The 17,122-nt window shown below is 38.7% G+C and overlaps 1 protein-coding gene and 1 pseudogene across 2 annotated transcripts in view; one reads left to right on the top strand and one right to left on the bottom strand.

The window, feature by feature from the left end:
* Positions 1 to 1,922: 1,922 nt before the first annotated feature.
* Positions 1,923 to 17,122, bottom strand: part of CSTF2 (cleavage stimulation factor subunit 2) — a 29,596-nt gene continuing 14,396 nt past the window's right edge. Inside the window, exons 9-15 of one of the 2 annotated variants that reach the window (XM_058292175.2) lie at positions 15,233 to 15,292; positions 14,355 to 14,496; positions 13,389 to 13,564; positions 12,829 to 13,121; positions 9,223 to 9,333; positions 8,288 to 8,413; positions 1,923 to 4,585 (exon numbers count right to left, since the gene is read on the bottom strand). In XM_058292175.2, coding sequence (XP_058148158.1) covers positions 8,291 to 8,413; positions 9,223 to 9,333; positions 12,829 to 13,121; positions 13,389 to 13,564; positions 14,355 to 14,496; positions 15,233 to 15,292 — 905 coding nt within the window. In that variant the 3' untranslated portion in view covers positions 1,923 to 4,585; positions 8,288 to 8,290. The remainder of the gene's footprint in view (positions 4,586 to 8,287; positions 8,414 to 9,222; positions 9,334 to 12,828; positions 13,122 to 13,388; positions 13,565 to 14,354; positions 14,497 to 15,232; positions 15,293 to 17,122) is intronic. The other variant, XM_058292177.2, reaches the window with a different exon arrangement.
* Positions 8,962 to 9,076, top strand: LOC111759973 (U6 spliceosomal RNA; annotated as a pseudogene).

Below are 17,122 nucleotides of genomic sequence, written 5' to 3'. Positions count from 1 at the left end.
GAAAAATACCTTGAATAAAAGGGGGAAATGGTAAATACAAATGGGTTTACATGACTAAGAGTTTTCAAAATGAGTCGGGAGATCATCAGAGGGGTTGCACTTATGCATGTCTCAGAAGGATCCCATAGACAGCCAAAGTAGATACAACCCCAGGTACTGGTGCTCCTGAGGGCTATGGAGACACACAGGTTCTGCAGTCATGGCAGATGGCTCTGGAGCTCAGTGCCTTGCCAGTGGGCCCTATTTTGGAATTTGTGCTCCTGAATGTGATGGAGTTGGACTCAGATGTGACCATTCTACACATGCCTCTTTTGTCACTTTTACTGAACCTGTGGTTGGTGTTGGGGTTGATGTATATTCAGGAGACTTGAATCTCTGGACTGGCCATGTGCCAGCTGGGCCCTGAGCCTCAGCAGAATTGCAACTCCTACTCTCTGGTTCAATGGACTTACTCAGGTCAGTTAACAGGGAAGTGAAGATGGTCAACCGCCACACCAGGGAAACAAGAGTTCCTATAACTGCAAGCAGGAGAATCACTTCCATCAACCATGTGGGATCTAGGTCCCCTCTTGATTTAGAGGTGGAGTAGACATCACCATCCCAGGGTCCACAGGACAGGCGAAAAAAATATGCATTAGAGTAGACTTATTGGTATTCTACTTTGGAACTACTGTGACTCTAGCAATGGAAGAAATTGTATGATTGATGTGGAGACAGTGGCCACGGGAGTTGCTGAGGGGAGGGAGAGGGAAGAAGAGATGTGATGTGGGGTGATTTTTGGGACTTGGAGCTGTCCTAAATGATATTGCAGGGACAGATGTTGGACATTATATATCCTGCCATGGCCCACTGAATGTACTGGGATAGAGTGTAAACTACAATGTAAACTATAATCCTTGCAGTGCAGTAGTGCTCCAAAATGTATTCACCAATTGCAATGACTGTGCCAAAATGATGAAAGAGGTCGATTGAATGTGCCACAATGATGAAAGAGGTTGATGTGGGAGAAGTGGGGTGGGGTGGGATGTGGGGTATATGGGAATCATATTTTTTAATGTAACGTTGTGATCTATGTATCTTTTTTAAAAAGGCAATTAAAATAATTATTAAAAATGCAAAAAAAAAAAAAAAAGGCACTGGAACCAAATCTGGGACCTCCCATGTGGTAGGCAAGTACCCACCTGCTTGAGTCACATCTGCTTCCATTTTTGCCCTTTTTTAATTGGGTAGCTTGTCTTTTTATTGTTGAGTTGTAGGATCTCTTTATATATCATGGATATCAAACCATTATTGGATATCTGATTGCTAAATATTTTCCCCCATTGAGTCAGCTGCCTTTTCACCCTTTTGACAAAGTCCTTTGAGATGCAAAAGTGTTTAATTTTGAGGAGGTCCCATTTGTCTATTTTTTCTTTTGCTGCTTGTGCTTTGGGTTTAAGGTTTAAGAAACTACTGCATACCACAAGATGTTGTTTTCCTGCATTTTCTCCTATTTTTATGGTTGTCACTTTTATATTTAGATCCTTGATCCATTTTGAGTTAATTTTTGTATTAAGGTGTGAGATAGCAGTTCCCTCTTTCTTTTGGATATGGATATCTAGTTCTCCCACCACCATTTGTTGAATAGACTGTTCTGTTTGGCATTCTTTTTTGATTGCATTCAACTTCATTATACTTGAGCTCCACCAGCCTAAGAACCTCAGAGGTCACAATAATTGCAAAGCCCCTGGATCATTTCTTAGGAAAATAACCATAAGTCCTTCTGGAAAACCCTGACTACAGTAAAGCCTGATAGCAGAGCTTTGGTGACTGACAGTTACACAATTTAGCCCCAGGTGATTTTGCTGATTCTAATTGTTATTATCTCCTGGACTTTGGGTCATAATCTCCCTTCTACCCTCACAGAAGATTGCTAAGTAGGGTGACTTTTTAAATAAAAATTTATTGAATAATGAAAAAAGCATAATAAACATAAATAACAAAACAACGAACATACAATTACCAAGGACCCCATCCTCATATTAACGCCAACTAGGTACATTCTTACTGTTATTTTAAACATGGTCTTACCCAGTGTGACCTTCTTTTCACTTGTCAAAAACTGAAGGATTTTCTTCTTTGCTCAGAGCTTTTGTTACTTTTTCTGGGCTCTCCCTCTTGGAAAGAAAATGTTAAATATTCTAATTTGTTTATATTGTCATTAGAGTGGAAATAATGTGAAAACTTGAACTCCATCTTATGGTGAATTTTTTAGTTAAGTAGGGCTCTTTACTAACGTATCTACTGGAGGAGGGTATTAACGTCTAGCTTTTTTTTTCTTCTAAAGAATTTAGAATTCTGATTTTTTTCTGGCTCCTATTAAATAAGGAATCATTCACCCAATGAAGCAAAATGCCTTCTTTCTCCCATTAAAATGCTTTTTATTTCTCCCATCTATTCAACCTTGGCCTACAAAGGCCACACCTGCTCTGGAATATTGGTCATCACAGCGAATCAACTGGGAGTTAAGACTTTAAGACAGGGACCTTAAAAGGGGGGTAAAAAGCCATCTTCCATTGTGTCCAAAGACAATTGAACTCTTTATAGATTTCTAAGAATGTTTCTACTGAATTAGTATTACAGAACCTTTTTCTCTACCCTCAAGTGACCAAGAATGAATAAATGGCTGTTTCTCACTATCTAGAAACCTATATGGCCTGAAGGATTAAGAAGATTGGTTCTTCAGTCACTAGCCATAAAAGCAGGTTATGAACTCATGGTAGTTCTATTTAGTTGATTAATTTGACAAAAGTAAAAAACACTGATGAGTATTTCCATGTTAGATTGTGATACCACTGTTGTTGCCAATTTGTCACTCAGATTTCAGCTGCCTATATTAAATTTAATAAGGCCTTAGGAAAATGCACAATGGAACATTGAAGATATGATTCCTATTAGATAACTGCTAACCAAATGACAATTTTTTATTCAATGACATTGATGTGGAACATTAGTGCTCTCTTGAAATTTATGAGTTCCTAATGAGAAAGGCTTTGCTCTTGCGCTCAAGGTCTAGATATATTGAAACTTATTATACGACTGTGGTCAATATCAATATATCAAGGCCTGAATATTCATGGCAGTAGACAGAAAATGATAATAAATCCTATTCATAATCAACACCCAAGCCTGAATTTGGAATAAGCAGATACCCAGAAAGCTAGCTCCTCAGCTGTTTGAGCAAGTTTTTCTTCTTACATTATATGAAATATCTTATCCACCACATTTTTGTGTTTATATAGAGTAGAAAATCCCTTGACATGTGAGCAATATGCTATTATTCTCCAAGCCTATGCCAGGATTTCAATTCACCTGATCACAAATCTCACCCAGGGGTTAGGAGTCAGAGAATATAAATAATAGGTTCAAGAGTAGTTCCAGTAGAACTTGACTAATGATTTAGGCAACTCTCAACCTCTTGTGACAGTGACCTGATGGGGAGAAACCATGTCTCCCCTTAATGCCACTATGAGAGACAAAGAGTATTAGGCTGGAACGCCCATAGGTTAGAACCAGTGGCACTACTTATATTCATACCTATTTGCAAGGAAGCCGGTGGGGGCAGACCTAATGGGTAATCTGACTGTGCTCTATATTTGGTCCTCTTAAAATAAATGAGAAAAATGTAGTTTTAGGGTTTGCTATTGTAGCTTACCAAAATAAATTTGATCATAGGGTAGAGCTGTAGGTTAGTAATTACCTGGAAGACAGAATGAAATGTATTTTTTCATTTGATTTCTGTTTGGTTTTCATTTAATCTTGAACATATGAAAAATTAGTGCTTTTTTCTCATTTTTAAAGTTGACTACCCACACCAGAGTTTTAGAACATACGAGTAAATGTTAACAGTCTCATGTTGTTGACACGCACTCAAATCAGTGGAACATAACATTCTTTGCCTTAATTCTGAACAATGCACATGAATAGATCTTCTGTTAACATAAAAATGTATTTGATATTTGGGTTTTTCTGAAACTAAACATTCTGCTCTGCTAGGCTCTTTGCATTGCTGGCTTTCTGGCCATTTTACAGTTTTAAGCACTTGCTATTTTCTCTTTCTGGAAAGAAGTTCTAGAAAGTTCACAAAAGGCAAAGCCTTATTATTCCTACTGAAAGCAAACTAAACAAAAAATTTCAGAAAACACTGCTTCTGAGAATTTCTCAAATACGTTCATCAAGAAGAATAAATGGTTAACTTAAAAGAAAAAACAGCTATGGCAATATAACATTACAGTACAATACTGAGGTAAGGGTAGAAAACACATCTAAGTGTTCACCCTTGGTCTTCAGCTTTTTAAAAGCAAAAAGGTCATGTAATTTGCAGTGTTCTAAAATTGTGTTCAAAGTTTATTTCAAGTCACGGAAAATATACAAACTAAGACAACAGAAATGAACTGATTTTGTTTGGAGAGGTGGTGACAGGACTCCTCCACCTGGCACCAATTTGAGTCATTTGAGGATTAGGATGTAGAAGTCATCTTTTTTCAATATTTCAACAAAATAATGAAATTATTCTCCAGATTTGTTGCCAGGTATTTCTGAAAACCTGTAAGAAAAAGTTGAGAGAAAGCCATTAGAAATGAAGACAAAGTCCTCTTCCCCAAACATCAGGGAAAAAAATAAGGCGGCTGGGGAGGGAGGATGTGCACAAGATCACTACAAATCACCAGGGACAGATTTCTAAAGTGTCTGCCTCCTGTCTCCCAAAAGCAATCACACCTTACAGCAGGGATTCTCGACCTCAGTGCTACTAAAATTTTGGGCCAGCTAACTCTTTGTTGTGGGGGCTATCCTATGCATTATAGGATTTTTAGCCATATCTCTGGACTCTACTCACTGAATGCTTGTAGCATACTTCTACCCCTGGGTAAGACAACCAAGTGTCTCCAGACTCTTCCAAGTTGTCCCTAAGCAGGCAAATTTGTGCTTGGTTGAGAACCACTGGTTGAATGGTAATGGTATATAACACTGTCAATAAGGGCATAGGTGGATCACAGCTCTCTAGGTATAGAATGGGGGAAGAACTAACATTCTGGCCACAGTATGCAACAGGACCAGCAAATACACAACAAAACCTTGCTTAGATTAATATTGTATATATAAGACTGTTTTACTTTGAAACTGAACAAATCTGATAAGGGTAAAAAAAAAAGGAAATATATTAAGTGAAAGAAACTAGACAAAAAGTACTACATATTGTTTGACTCCATCTATACAAATATAAATACAAATGAATTAGAAAGAAGGAAACAGAACAGCGACTATGTACAGCAGCAGAAGCATAGAGAGAGAATAATAGGTGATTATTAAGGGGTAGAGCTTTTTTTGTCTGTTTTTATTATTGGAATAACAAAAATACTCTAATAATGATTGAAGTGATGAATACACAACTATGTGATGATATCAAATACCACTGATTGGTACATTTTGGATAGACAATATGCTTTATTAATATGTATCAATAAAATTGATTAAAAATTGCATATAAACAAACACAAACAACAGATTTTTAGAAAATGGTGAAAATTGAATAAGGTCTATGGTTTTGTTAACAGTAATATATCAATGTCAGTTTCCTGGTTTTGATATTATACTAGAGCTTATACTTAAGATGGTCATCATTGGGGGAAGCTGGGTAAAGGGTACATGAGACTCTATATATTATTTGTGCAATTTTCTGAGTCTATAATTATTTAAAAATAAAAGGTAGGGGAAGCAGATGTGGCTTAACTGATTGGGTTCCTGTCTACCATATAGGAGGCCCTGGGTTCACTTCCAAGGGCTTCCTTGTGAAGGCAAGTTGGTCTGCGCCTGTGGAGAGCTGATGGCCCACGCCCGCAGAGAGCTGGCGCAGCAAGATGATGCAACACAGGGAGACAAGCAGACACAGAAGAACGTGCAGTGAATGGATACAGAGAACAGACAGCAAGCAAGCGGCGGGGGGGATAAATAAATAAAATAAATCTTTAAAAAAAAAAAGGTACAGGAGCGGATGTGGCTCAAGCAGTTGAGCGCCTGCCACCCACATGGGCTTCAAAAAAAACAACAAACAGACAATGAGTAGAAACAAATGAGCAGGAAGCAGCTGTGGCTCAATCAATTGGGCTCCCATCTACCATATGGGATGCCCTGGGTTCACGTCCCGAGGCCTCCTTGTGAAGGCAGGCTCGCCTGTACGCTGCAGAGAGCCACCAGCCTGGGCGCTGCGGAGTGCTGCTGGTCCACAAGCTCTGCAGAGAGCCGACTCAGCAAGGTAACGCAACAATAAAGGGAGATAAGCAAAAATGCAGAAGAACACATAGTGAATGGACACAGAGAGCAGATGGCACGCAAGCTGCAAGAAGAGGGGGGGATAATTAAATAAAAATAATAAATACAGACACAGAAGAATGCACAACGAATGCACACAGAAAGTAGACAGCAAGCAAAAAGTTGCAAGGGGGGAGGGGAGAAACAAATGAGCAGGGAGTGGATGTGGCTCAAGCAGTTAAGCACTCGCCTCCCACATGGGAGGTCCCAGGTTTGGTTTCCAGTGCCTCCTAAAGAAAATAGACAACAAGCAGACAATGAGCAAAAACAACGAACAAAAAATGCTGAAAAGCATTGAATTGTACCCTTAAAATATATGAATTATAAGGTCTGTGAACTATATACTAATAAATTTTTTAAAAAGGTAAAAAACAAGGGATGCTGGACATTATAGATCCTGCCATAACCCAATAAATGTACTAGAGGAGCGTGTAAACTACAATGTAAACTATAATCCATGTGGTGCAGCAGTGCTCCAAAATGTATTCACCAAATGTAATGAATGTGCCACAATGATGAAAAAAGGTTGCTAGAATGGGAGAGGTAGGTGGAGTGGGGTGTGGGTATATGGGAACCTCTTATATTTTTTAATGTAACATTTTTTTGTGATCTATGTAACTTAAAAAAATTTTTAAAAATGCCTATGATCAAAGACAAAAAAAAGGTAAAAAACAAATGAACAAAAAATTCTGCCTTATGCTTTATGTGTAAGGCTTTGAAGTGAGATATAAGTAAAGAATATATAATCAAAGAACCTTTGGAAATACTTTTACCCCCACTATCCAAAAATAACAGTATTCTCACATTGTAGGGATGTATTCTTTGGCACACATAAATTAGATAATGTAAAAGAGGAGAATAGTTTACCTATTCATCTGAATATAATAGGTAGTCTGTGCTTTTACTCAAGAAAATAAAATGCCTGGGTTATCTGGAATAAATGTTAAAATACTGGTCATACCCAAAGTACTGTTGTACCATTTATGACAGCTTCCCATTATAGTTCAGTCATTTAAAGCCTAAATACAGATATGATGCATACTTACAATTTTGATGTTTTATAGGTATTTTCAAATATGGATACACAATATTTTAAAATATGATATATTTAGTAAGACTAATTAGTGTAAATGAGCTCACAATTATATGATTACATATAAATGGGTGTTATAATATGAATGGGGGGAAAAGTAGAAATTCAAATGTGATATTCCAGCTGATACTGGAACAATGTAAATATTGTTTTGAGAAAATGGAATTGTTCCTGAAATACAAAGATGTTAGGGGAAAAATTTAAAAAAACAACAACAACACACCAATACATACATGTAATTAAGTTAGGTTACATGATTACTTATGAGGCAGGTTATCTGGATCCTTTTTCCTGACTGATAAGCAGGAAAGGGTAGGAGTGAACAACAATCTCCAAATTATGTGCTGTAATAATTTAACATCAAAATATTCATATAAACCAAATACTGAAAATGGAAACTAAAATATTTACATACATTTTTAAAAAGCTTTGCATTTTCTCCATTTGGATAGGACAGTTTGGAAAAAAATAATTCTGGTCAGATATACATCAACCTATGCTTCGAGGCTACATCTAGAGAATGAGATTGAGGATAGAGGGGTTTTTTACTTTTAACTTTCTCCTTTTCTGTATTTGTTTAATTTTGTTAAACTGATCACATATTTCTTTTGTTATCAAGAAAGAATGGTTAAAAAAAGATTACAACAAATGAAACAACTGAAAAAATATTCTACAGCCTTACCCTATCACTATCAGGGCTCACCTGCTCACCTATTAATGGGAAAGAGAGTCTAGCTGGAAGGGCTGAGGACCTTGGAGAGAAGAATCTTGCTGGTTAAGGTTGAAAGTATATACCCAAAATGCACATGGAGATTGTCCTACTCAGGTGAGATGAAATCTGCTCACCGTTTAAGGTGCTCCAGTGGATTTCTGTATTTGTTCCTTTAAGATTAGGATACTCTGCCTTTGCTCAGGAGGCAGCATGGCAATCTGATCTGCAGTCAGTTGAAGAACCTGCATAATCAAAGCAGCCTGTGCAGAGGAAAAAAAGGTAGAGTTTTAGTAATGACAGCTAAGAAAAAAAAAGAAAGAAAAAAAGCAATAGCAGCTATTCAGTTTTACTGCCCAAAAGGCTACTGTAGTGTGATATGAAGCAAAATGGGGAAAGGCAGGAGGATATTTCATATGCAGAAAACAGCAGGTGAGAAAAGGCACAATGAGAAGAGTAAGTACAAATTGAATCACCTATGATGAGAAGATTCAAACAGACACCTTTGCGAATCCAAAGTTCCTGCAGATTAACATGGTATCTGTGAACCCTAAGAAACCTTCGGTTTTTGTAAAGCGCTTTTTACAAATTTTCCCATCAGACATCAGCTCCTCATAATTGCCAAATACAAAAAACAGAAAAATATATTAGGGAGTCTGCCATATTTTTAGGGATAAGGAAGAAAGGGGAGGAAGAAAGGGATTTGTTTTTTCAGGGCAATCTGGCCTGCATAAAAAAACCTGCTATTGGCAGATGAGCCTGAAATGGAAAATAAGCTGCAATTACACCCACTTCAGAAATGTAGGACCTTGTGCTCGCTCTGGCAGCACGTATACTAATATTGGAATGATATAGGTTTGCAAGGCCTCTGTGCAAGGATGACATGCAAATTCATGAAGAATTGTAGGAGCAGGTGACAAACTTTCAGATAGCAAAATGCTAGGAGAATTCTAAATTTGAGTAAAAATCACCTCCAGAGACTTTGAAGACCCAGGACCTCAACATCATAGCTGTGAAGAGAAAAATCACAAAGACTAAATCTGTGCATATGGAGGCAGTCAGTGTTGCCTACCTTCTCATGATCCTGTGGAGTGACTTGGTTCTGCCCAGGACTAAAGCCACCAGGCTGGCCTCCACCCTGTATGCCGGCTGCTTGCATGCCTGCTCCCTGCATGACTGGGACCTATGTGCAGAAAGAGAGATGAGGAGAGATTTTGTGAACTTCTGACATATGAGTAGCCAGAATCTAGTACTAGCAATATGAAAAACTAAGATCTGCAGATGGATATGAGTAAAGAAAGCAAATGAATGACTCTGAGGATCATTTTCTACTGTTAGCAATGGCAGAAGGCAGGGTTTAGCCAGAGATTACCTAGCAAGTTAGACACATTTCCTTACAACAGCTCTAGCACCATCAACATATATTACACAGCACACTGGATACCATCAAAATCAAGCAAAATGTAGCCAAATAAGCACAAGGAAAACAGAGAACTCTGGAAATGAGTGCTCAGTGGAAATACAAATGAACGCCAGTCGTTATAGAGATAATGTATGCTGGTCCACTGGGAAGTTATATTCATAATATGGCCTACCTCTAGTTCAATCATACATAGGTAGTTCATCCCAAAGGGCCCTACCCCACAAGGCAGAGACGATCATGCCAGAGGGGCAGAAAGGAGATGGGGAGGCCTCTGGGGTAAAGAGAGCTATTAGCCCAATATTTGCTTCATTTTCTTTTCATAGTTTTTCATAGAGAATACTTAGCAGATGCTTTCTAGTAAACATAGACTAGGAAATACAGGAAATAACTGACCTGAAAACAAAGGGCATTTACATCATACTAATCAGTATTTAAGATCTTCAGTCATTTCAACCTTCTGGAAGACTACCAGAACCCTCAGAACTCACGGAAAAGGTCTCTGAGTACCCAGAATAACTGTTCAAAGGTTGCTGGAGTACTCAGGCATTCATCCAGAGCATATGTACTTATTAAACACAAGTTGTTAACAAACTTATTACCTGCTTTCCCAGCACATAAGAAGCAGCAAAACATAAGAAAAATGTGGGATAAACAACTGTTATGAGCAGATACTATGAGAGCTATGTGAATAGCCAGGTGACAGTCAGACAGTGAATGAGACACAGAAACCAAAACAGGAGATGATGATGATTTTATAGCATACACAATAATATATTTCATGATGACCTTGAGTCATCAAAAAAGGTTAAAATAATTTTTTTTGTATCCTGTTTAAGAAGGGAAGTATACAGTACACTTCATAAATTATTTTTCATTAAAAATGTTTAAAAACATGGTCGAACATTGCCATTATCTCAGATATTCACTTACGTGCATTGATTCGTTCCCAAAGACACTGGATAAATGAATCATTAGTACAGTTTTGTACAGATTGCGAGAATATTATCACCTTCTGCTCTTTATCAACTGTTTGAAAACTTAATGATTTGTTATGGATCTGAAATACCCATATACATAAGCTTTTTGAAATTTTAGTCAATACCAATTTGTTGCTGTAATGTGATCTAATCACTCAATAATGGCCATTTAAAGTTTCTAGGCATGCCTGTTCTAGGCTGATAAGAGTAAGGGTGACAAAGACAGTTCTAGTTTATGCTTATCCCAGAGTAACTACTGCTGGCATGCTTTCAATTTCAAAAGTGTCCTTGCTTGGATGATGAATTATAAAATCATCCTAGAATAAACCTTTTACCCATTAGTTTACAAGAGGTTGGAATGGAGTTAATTATAAAATCCTACTTAAAATTATGACTTAAGAATATATTGATAAGTAAAAAACCAAAGTGCATAACAGTAAAAGGAGTGAAAATAAGAATATAGATTTATATTTGCTGGACAGATACATAAAAGTCTTTATACCTCTTGAAGCTGGAGGAGGACATGGGAAAGACAAGAGAAAGCAAGATTTTTAATGTACATCTTTTACATCTGAGTGAATATATCACATATATAAATGAATATATCAACAATTCAAAATTTAAAAAAAAAGTTTGAAGATAAAATTTTTAATCTTTTTTGCCTCATATCGAATTGGCTATGTAGAATCTACTAACGAAAAGTATATAAACCAAATTTTATAGAGGAATGGTCTTACACACTAGCAGAGATAAAGGAACAAGGCATTGTCCAGACCCGCTTTTCCTACTATCATCTACAATGGCTTTATTCACAGAATTATCAACAGAATTACATAAGCAATGATAGAGCTCATGTTATGTAGTGGGGTTTTTTGGGCTTGTTGCCTGTTTCCCCACTAGAATGTAAACGCTATGAGGGCAAGGACTTGGTTTTGTTCACACTGCTATAATCTCCAGTATCTAGAGCTATGTCTGGTACATACTACGTACTCAGTAAATATTTTTTAAATAACTGAATGAATGCATAAAAATATCATTTTTATATGAGGTTACTAACCTAACACAAAGGGTACAATAAAAATCAAGGCCTACAAATAAATAAATTTTAAAAAATCCTGACAAATAGAGAATTGTTTTATTCTACACATACCAGAAAAAACATATTCATATTTCATATTAAAGAGGGGGCAAGAAACATATATACATGTATAAACAAAGGTGCAGATAACAGGACAGAGCAATACAGCGGAGAAAAACATTGGATTCTGTTCCTTGCTCTGCCACCTGTTAGTTGCATGAACTTGGACAAGTCACCTGAGTTCTTCTACCACAGTTTCTAAACCCATAAAATGAGGGATCTGGATGATTGACATGTACCATTTCAGCTCTAACATTCAATCAATCATTCTCTTATACACACACATGCGCATGTCGCATGCACGCATATGAGGGGAAGGCGGCACGTAAATATATGGCAGAGGGAAAAGAGACAAAAATACATAAATGAAGACACATATAGGAGAAAGGAAAGTGGAGGAGCTTGAGGGAAATGAAAAACTCATGGAAGATACACATATACTATTTTCCTACAACCAACTAGGGGAAAGGAGGAGATAACACGTAATCACAGGACAGACCACCACATCCACACAGTTAAAGAAAGCCAAATAAAGAAGAGAAACAAGAGACAAGAATTCAACTCTAAAGGTTTTATGGTGAGCATTATTAGTAAAATGCATTTCATACTCCACCGTTTACTTGGGTTATGCAATGAAAGTAAACTAACACAGGTTTTTATAAACCTAAGATTGCCTAAATGACCATGTTTAGCTCTTCACATGCTCTAATCCAGGGGTTTGTAATTAGAGTTGTACATTAGAAGTATTTGGGGGGAGGTTTTTAAAACTATCCATGCTCAGATCCTACTGATAGAGATTCTGAGAGTTAGGTCTGGGACGAGGTCCTGGTAAGTCTATTTTGAAAAAATCCCTGCATGTGATGTTGATTCACATCCTGAATGACGAGTATTGTCTAACCCCTAAATTTTCAGGGGCTCGGCTCTGAATGGAGTAACTACTGAAATAATAGAACAAGGTTACTCTTCTGGACTATAAGTCTTGGTGGATAGAAAATCATCACCTTAAGGAACATAGATAAGGGAAATCCTAGTCTTCCCTTTCAACAAGCTGAGAAAAAACCCCTATCAGAAAGCAATAATAACCAATTCCTGAATGGATCAAGACTTCACATAGAAGCTAAAAGTGAGTATTTTACATACCTGTCTAGATCCCTGGGGGCCAACTGCCCCCATGTTAATTGGACCAGGGCCCTGGATTCCACCAGGCATAGGGCCTCTAGGGCCAGGGACTGGGCCCCTTGTATCCATGCCTCTGGCCTCCATCCCTCTGACTTCCATCGCACGGGCCTCCATTGCGCGGGCCTCCATCGCACGGGCCTCCATTGCACGAGCCTCCATTGCACGGGCCTCCAATCCTCTGGCATCTAATCCTCTTGCCTCCATGGCTCGTGCCTCCATCCCTCGTGCATCTATTCCTCGGGGATCTCTACCAGCTACAGAGAAAGTTGTAAGAAAACTATTTTACAGCTACTCACCTTTACTGCAAGACGAACCAAGAAAGATAGAAATCTATTCCTCCAGTCTCGTCTCCTCTCAAATATATGAGACTTCTTTCTCCTCCCCATTTTTCCAGATTTGTAGGTAAACTTTAAAAACACTTGCCAACCCTATTTTGTCAGCATTCTTTATCTCAGATTAGAGCCTAAGACTGCAAGGTGTATCACCAGCCAACAACTACCTTGCAAGTGGTCACTCCTTACCTCTGCCATCCAAGGGTGGACCTCTCTGATCTAGCATGGGTCCTCTTGGCTCTGCCATTAGAGGTCTAGGCTCTGCTAATGGCCCTCCTCTCATCTCATGTGGGGGTGGGCCACGGTTGTCATGGCCAGGGACATGGTGCATAGGTGGACCCTGATGGGGAGGTCCTATGTAACCTCTAGAGATGGAAAAAACATTTTATTTAAAAACAGAACAAAATAACAACAAAAAGAATCAACCAGGAGATCAGTAAGTAAAAACCAGACAAAGATCTGAGGCAAACATCAGTCTACAAATGATAACATGAGAATAAAACCAAACAAGCTGAAGAAAAGTTACAGACATAAACTCACATATTCTAGGATTTCATTATTTGGTTGGGGCACTCATAATTAGGGAGAAATGAATGGATATCTATCATATTTATAGTGAGGCAATACAGTATAGTGATTAAAAACATGGGATCTGGATTCAGACTGTATGGGTTTAATCTAGGTTCTGTCACTTATTAGCTTGTGATCTTGGGCACATTTACTTAATGCCTCTATGCTTCTGTTTCTTCATTTTCAGTGAACTAATAAGGGTACCTACCTCATCGTGTTGTTGGGTGGATTTAATGAGATGATCTAAGTAAAGTACTTAGAACAAAGTCAGAGGCAGGTATTACATTAATGCCAATTATTGCTGTTGCTGTTACATTACTACCACCACTAAGCAATAGAAGTTTTCCCCATTGAGGTATGTGTGCTAGAATTTTTTATTTCTGAGGATCTAGTAGTCACTATTAGCTCAAAATGAACATACTTGACTACACAGTTCTGTCCTAGGAGAAGTGCTTAGTCTTGGCCAGAGGCCATGAATATTTAACTTTTGAAGCAGGCAAACAGGTACAACTGGTATTGAAAGTCTTCTCAAAATAAAGAAAAATTCTAATTTTTCAAATCTTCTCCTTCTACGTTAGTGCTTACCTAGGCTCTACCTCTCCAGTTACAGTAAGTAAAGTGCCGCCACGTGGGTCATTTGGAGCATCTCCTAATAGACCTCGAGGAGTTGGAACATTGGCAGGCAAGGGTCCTCGCTGCATAGCTGCTCTGGGATCTTGCATCGGTACTGACAGGGAAACAAACAGGGGAGTTACTGCTGTGACGGACACATAAGGAAACAAGAAATGACTTTATATAACACTGACAGTGCAATTCAGACTCCTTGGAGTAGGTGAAACCTCACCACAGCAGAATCCTCTTGAAGTTCAAGAACCGAAGGAGGATGTAGGCAAGATCTGTACCATATCAGAGTTATGGATGTAATTATATAAAGAGCAAACTGGGGAGCAACCTGCCGAAGACTAGCACTGCAACCTGGGGAAACTTATGCTCTTGATTTTTCTTATAATCAATCTTAGTTCATGGACTAAAGTCATAAAAGAAAGGTAGGATCTTGGCATAGGTGAATACTGCCATGTCTCTGCAAGAACCTGCTGTTTCCTTACAGACTGCGATTCCATCCAAGCCTCCTGACACCAACAGGGAGGGAGTACAGCCTTGGACAGGCACCCATATCATCCATGTTCTCTGCCCTATGTGAAGAGGTCAATCTTAGGCTTGTGGCCCTAACAGGATAAAAACTAAAAAACAAAAACCCAAAACACTATCCTTTTGGTTTCTGAATGTGAGAGAAGAGGTCAGTATTAGACTTGTGGCATTAACAGGAAAAAACTAAAAAACAAAAACCCAAACACTACCATTTTGGGTTCTGAATGTGAGGATGACTGCCAAGCAGCTCTTTTCCTCTCAATGTCCCACCCTGAATACCAAAAGTAAAAGAAAACCTCATATACAATGGGTACCTTGAACTCGCTCAATTGATGCAGGCCCGGCGGGTCCCACGGGCGAGTGCTGTAGGGTTCCTAGGTGAGCAGTAAGTTCAAAAGAAGAAAGAGCAGACACTTAAGATAGCTTGCACACATGTGCAGAAACATACACAGAGACTGAAGATTTACACATATAAGTTAAAAAGTAAAGAGCTTGCCCCAGGTTACCAAATTTCCCTAAATGATGTTAACCTAAACTATATTAGTTCCTTTGGTTATCCAAAACACAATTCCAATTTGACAAGACAGCATCCCAAGGTAAAACCTGTGGGCCATTTATGTATTTGTGCAGAAATACCAGCCATTTTCAATTTTCACCTCTGTTACTAGGTTTCCCCCTAAATCTCATAATTCCATTAAACAAACAAAAACAAAAAAGAAATCAACAAAACACAAAAGGGTTGCTTTGAATCTCTACTTAAGCCAAGAATATAAACACATTTTCATAAATGAAACACGAAAGTGTACTGAATTTGGAAGGCAAGATTTATTCTATAGAGATCATAAGAGAAGTGAAGAAGTAGTCTTTTTGCCTTATTTTGAGCATATAAATTTCTGCTGTTAGAGAAATATCAACCTGGACTGGATCTAATAATGGAGGAAAAAAGGCCCCAAGGGACATTATTGGGACATAGTGGGATCATGTATGTTTGGGCGAATCAGTCTGGTGGCAGCCTGAAAGACTTAAGCAGGACACTTATCATGGGATTACAGTCCCAGAACTTGCACTGAATGTAGAAGGAAGCTCAGAGACATTTCCTGCAGAATGCTGAGGGAGAGCAATGAAGTTGTGACTGCCTGGGGCAAGGGATTCCTGGCTGTGGGACATTCAGTACAGTGCCGTGCCCAGGACTATAAGGAGATGTCTTTCCTAGGGAAGAAGGGACATTCTTATCTGTAAATAAGGAATTCCCAAGGCTATAGGTGCAGAAAGGACCAGAGAAGACTCTACCCATTTGCCTAAAGCTATTCTCGAAATTCATTGTATGGCTAAACACTGAAGAAGAGCATTCCCACAGACCAATCTGCAAAGACTGGCAAAGATGTTTTCTTTTTCTTTTCTTTTTTTTTTGGTTAGCTCCTGGCATTCAGGGAAAGCTCTACCCTAATACTAGCTGGGGGGGAAACGGACTTGGCCCAGTGGTTAGGGCGTCAGTCTACCACATGGGAGGTCTGTGGTTCAAACCCCGGTCCTCCCTGACCAGTGTGGAGCTGGCCCACACGCAGTGCTGATGCGTGCAAGGAGTGCCCTGCCACGCAGGGATGTCCCCCGCGTACGGGAGCATCACGCGCAAGGAGTGCTCCCCATAGGGAGGGCCACCCACACTTCCAGTGCCGCTGACAACAGAAGCGGACAAAGAAACAAGACGCAGCGAATAGATACAGAGAACAGACAACCGGGGGAGGGGAGGGAATTAAATAAATAAATAAACCTAATACTAGCTGGGTACAAGCTTAAGAACAGACACCCCAGATACTCAACTCTAGCAACAGCCCATTCAAATATCAAAATATCAAGGTTTCAACAAAAGATTACAAAACATAGAAAGAAACAGGAGGTGATGGCCCAAGCAAAGGAGATTAAAGCATTAGAAACCATCAACAAAGAGAACCAGACTTGCAGACCTGGGACACACCAGACAAAGATTAAAAAAAAAAAGCCCTAAATATGATTAAAGAGCTAAAGGAAAACACAAAGAACTAAAGGTCATTAGGCAAATATGAGAGAAACATAAAGAGATGGAAATTATGAAAAGAAACCAAACGGAAGACCAGAGTAAGAGAAATAAAAAATTCCCTAGATGGGTTCAACAGCAGATTGGAGCTGGCAGAATAAAGACTCAGTGAACTTGAAGATAAGAGAAT

Source organism: Dasypus novemcinctus, chromosome X (assembly GCF_030445035.2).
Source record: "Dasypus novemcinctus isolate mDasNov1 chromosome X, mDasNov1.1.hap2, whole genome shotgun sequence".
NCBI classification, from domain to species: domain Eukaryota; kingdom Metazoa; phylum Chordata; class Mammalia; order Cingulata; family Dasypodidae; genus Dasypus; species Dasypus novemcinctus.
Note: the sequence above shows the minus strand (reverse complement) of the source record. Positions and strands in the feature narration are given on the sequence as shown.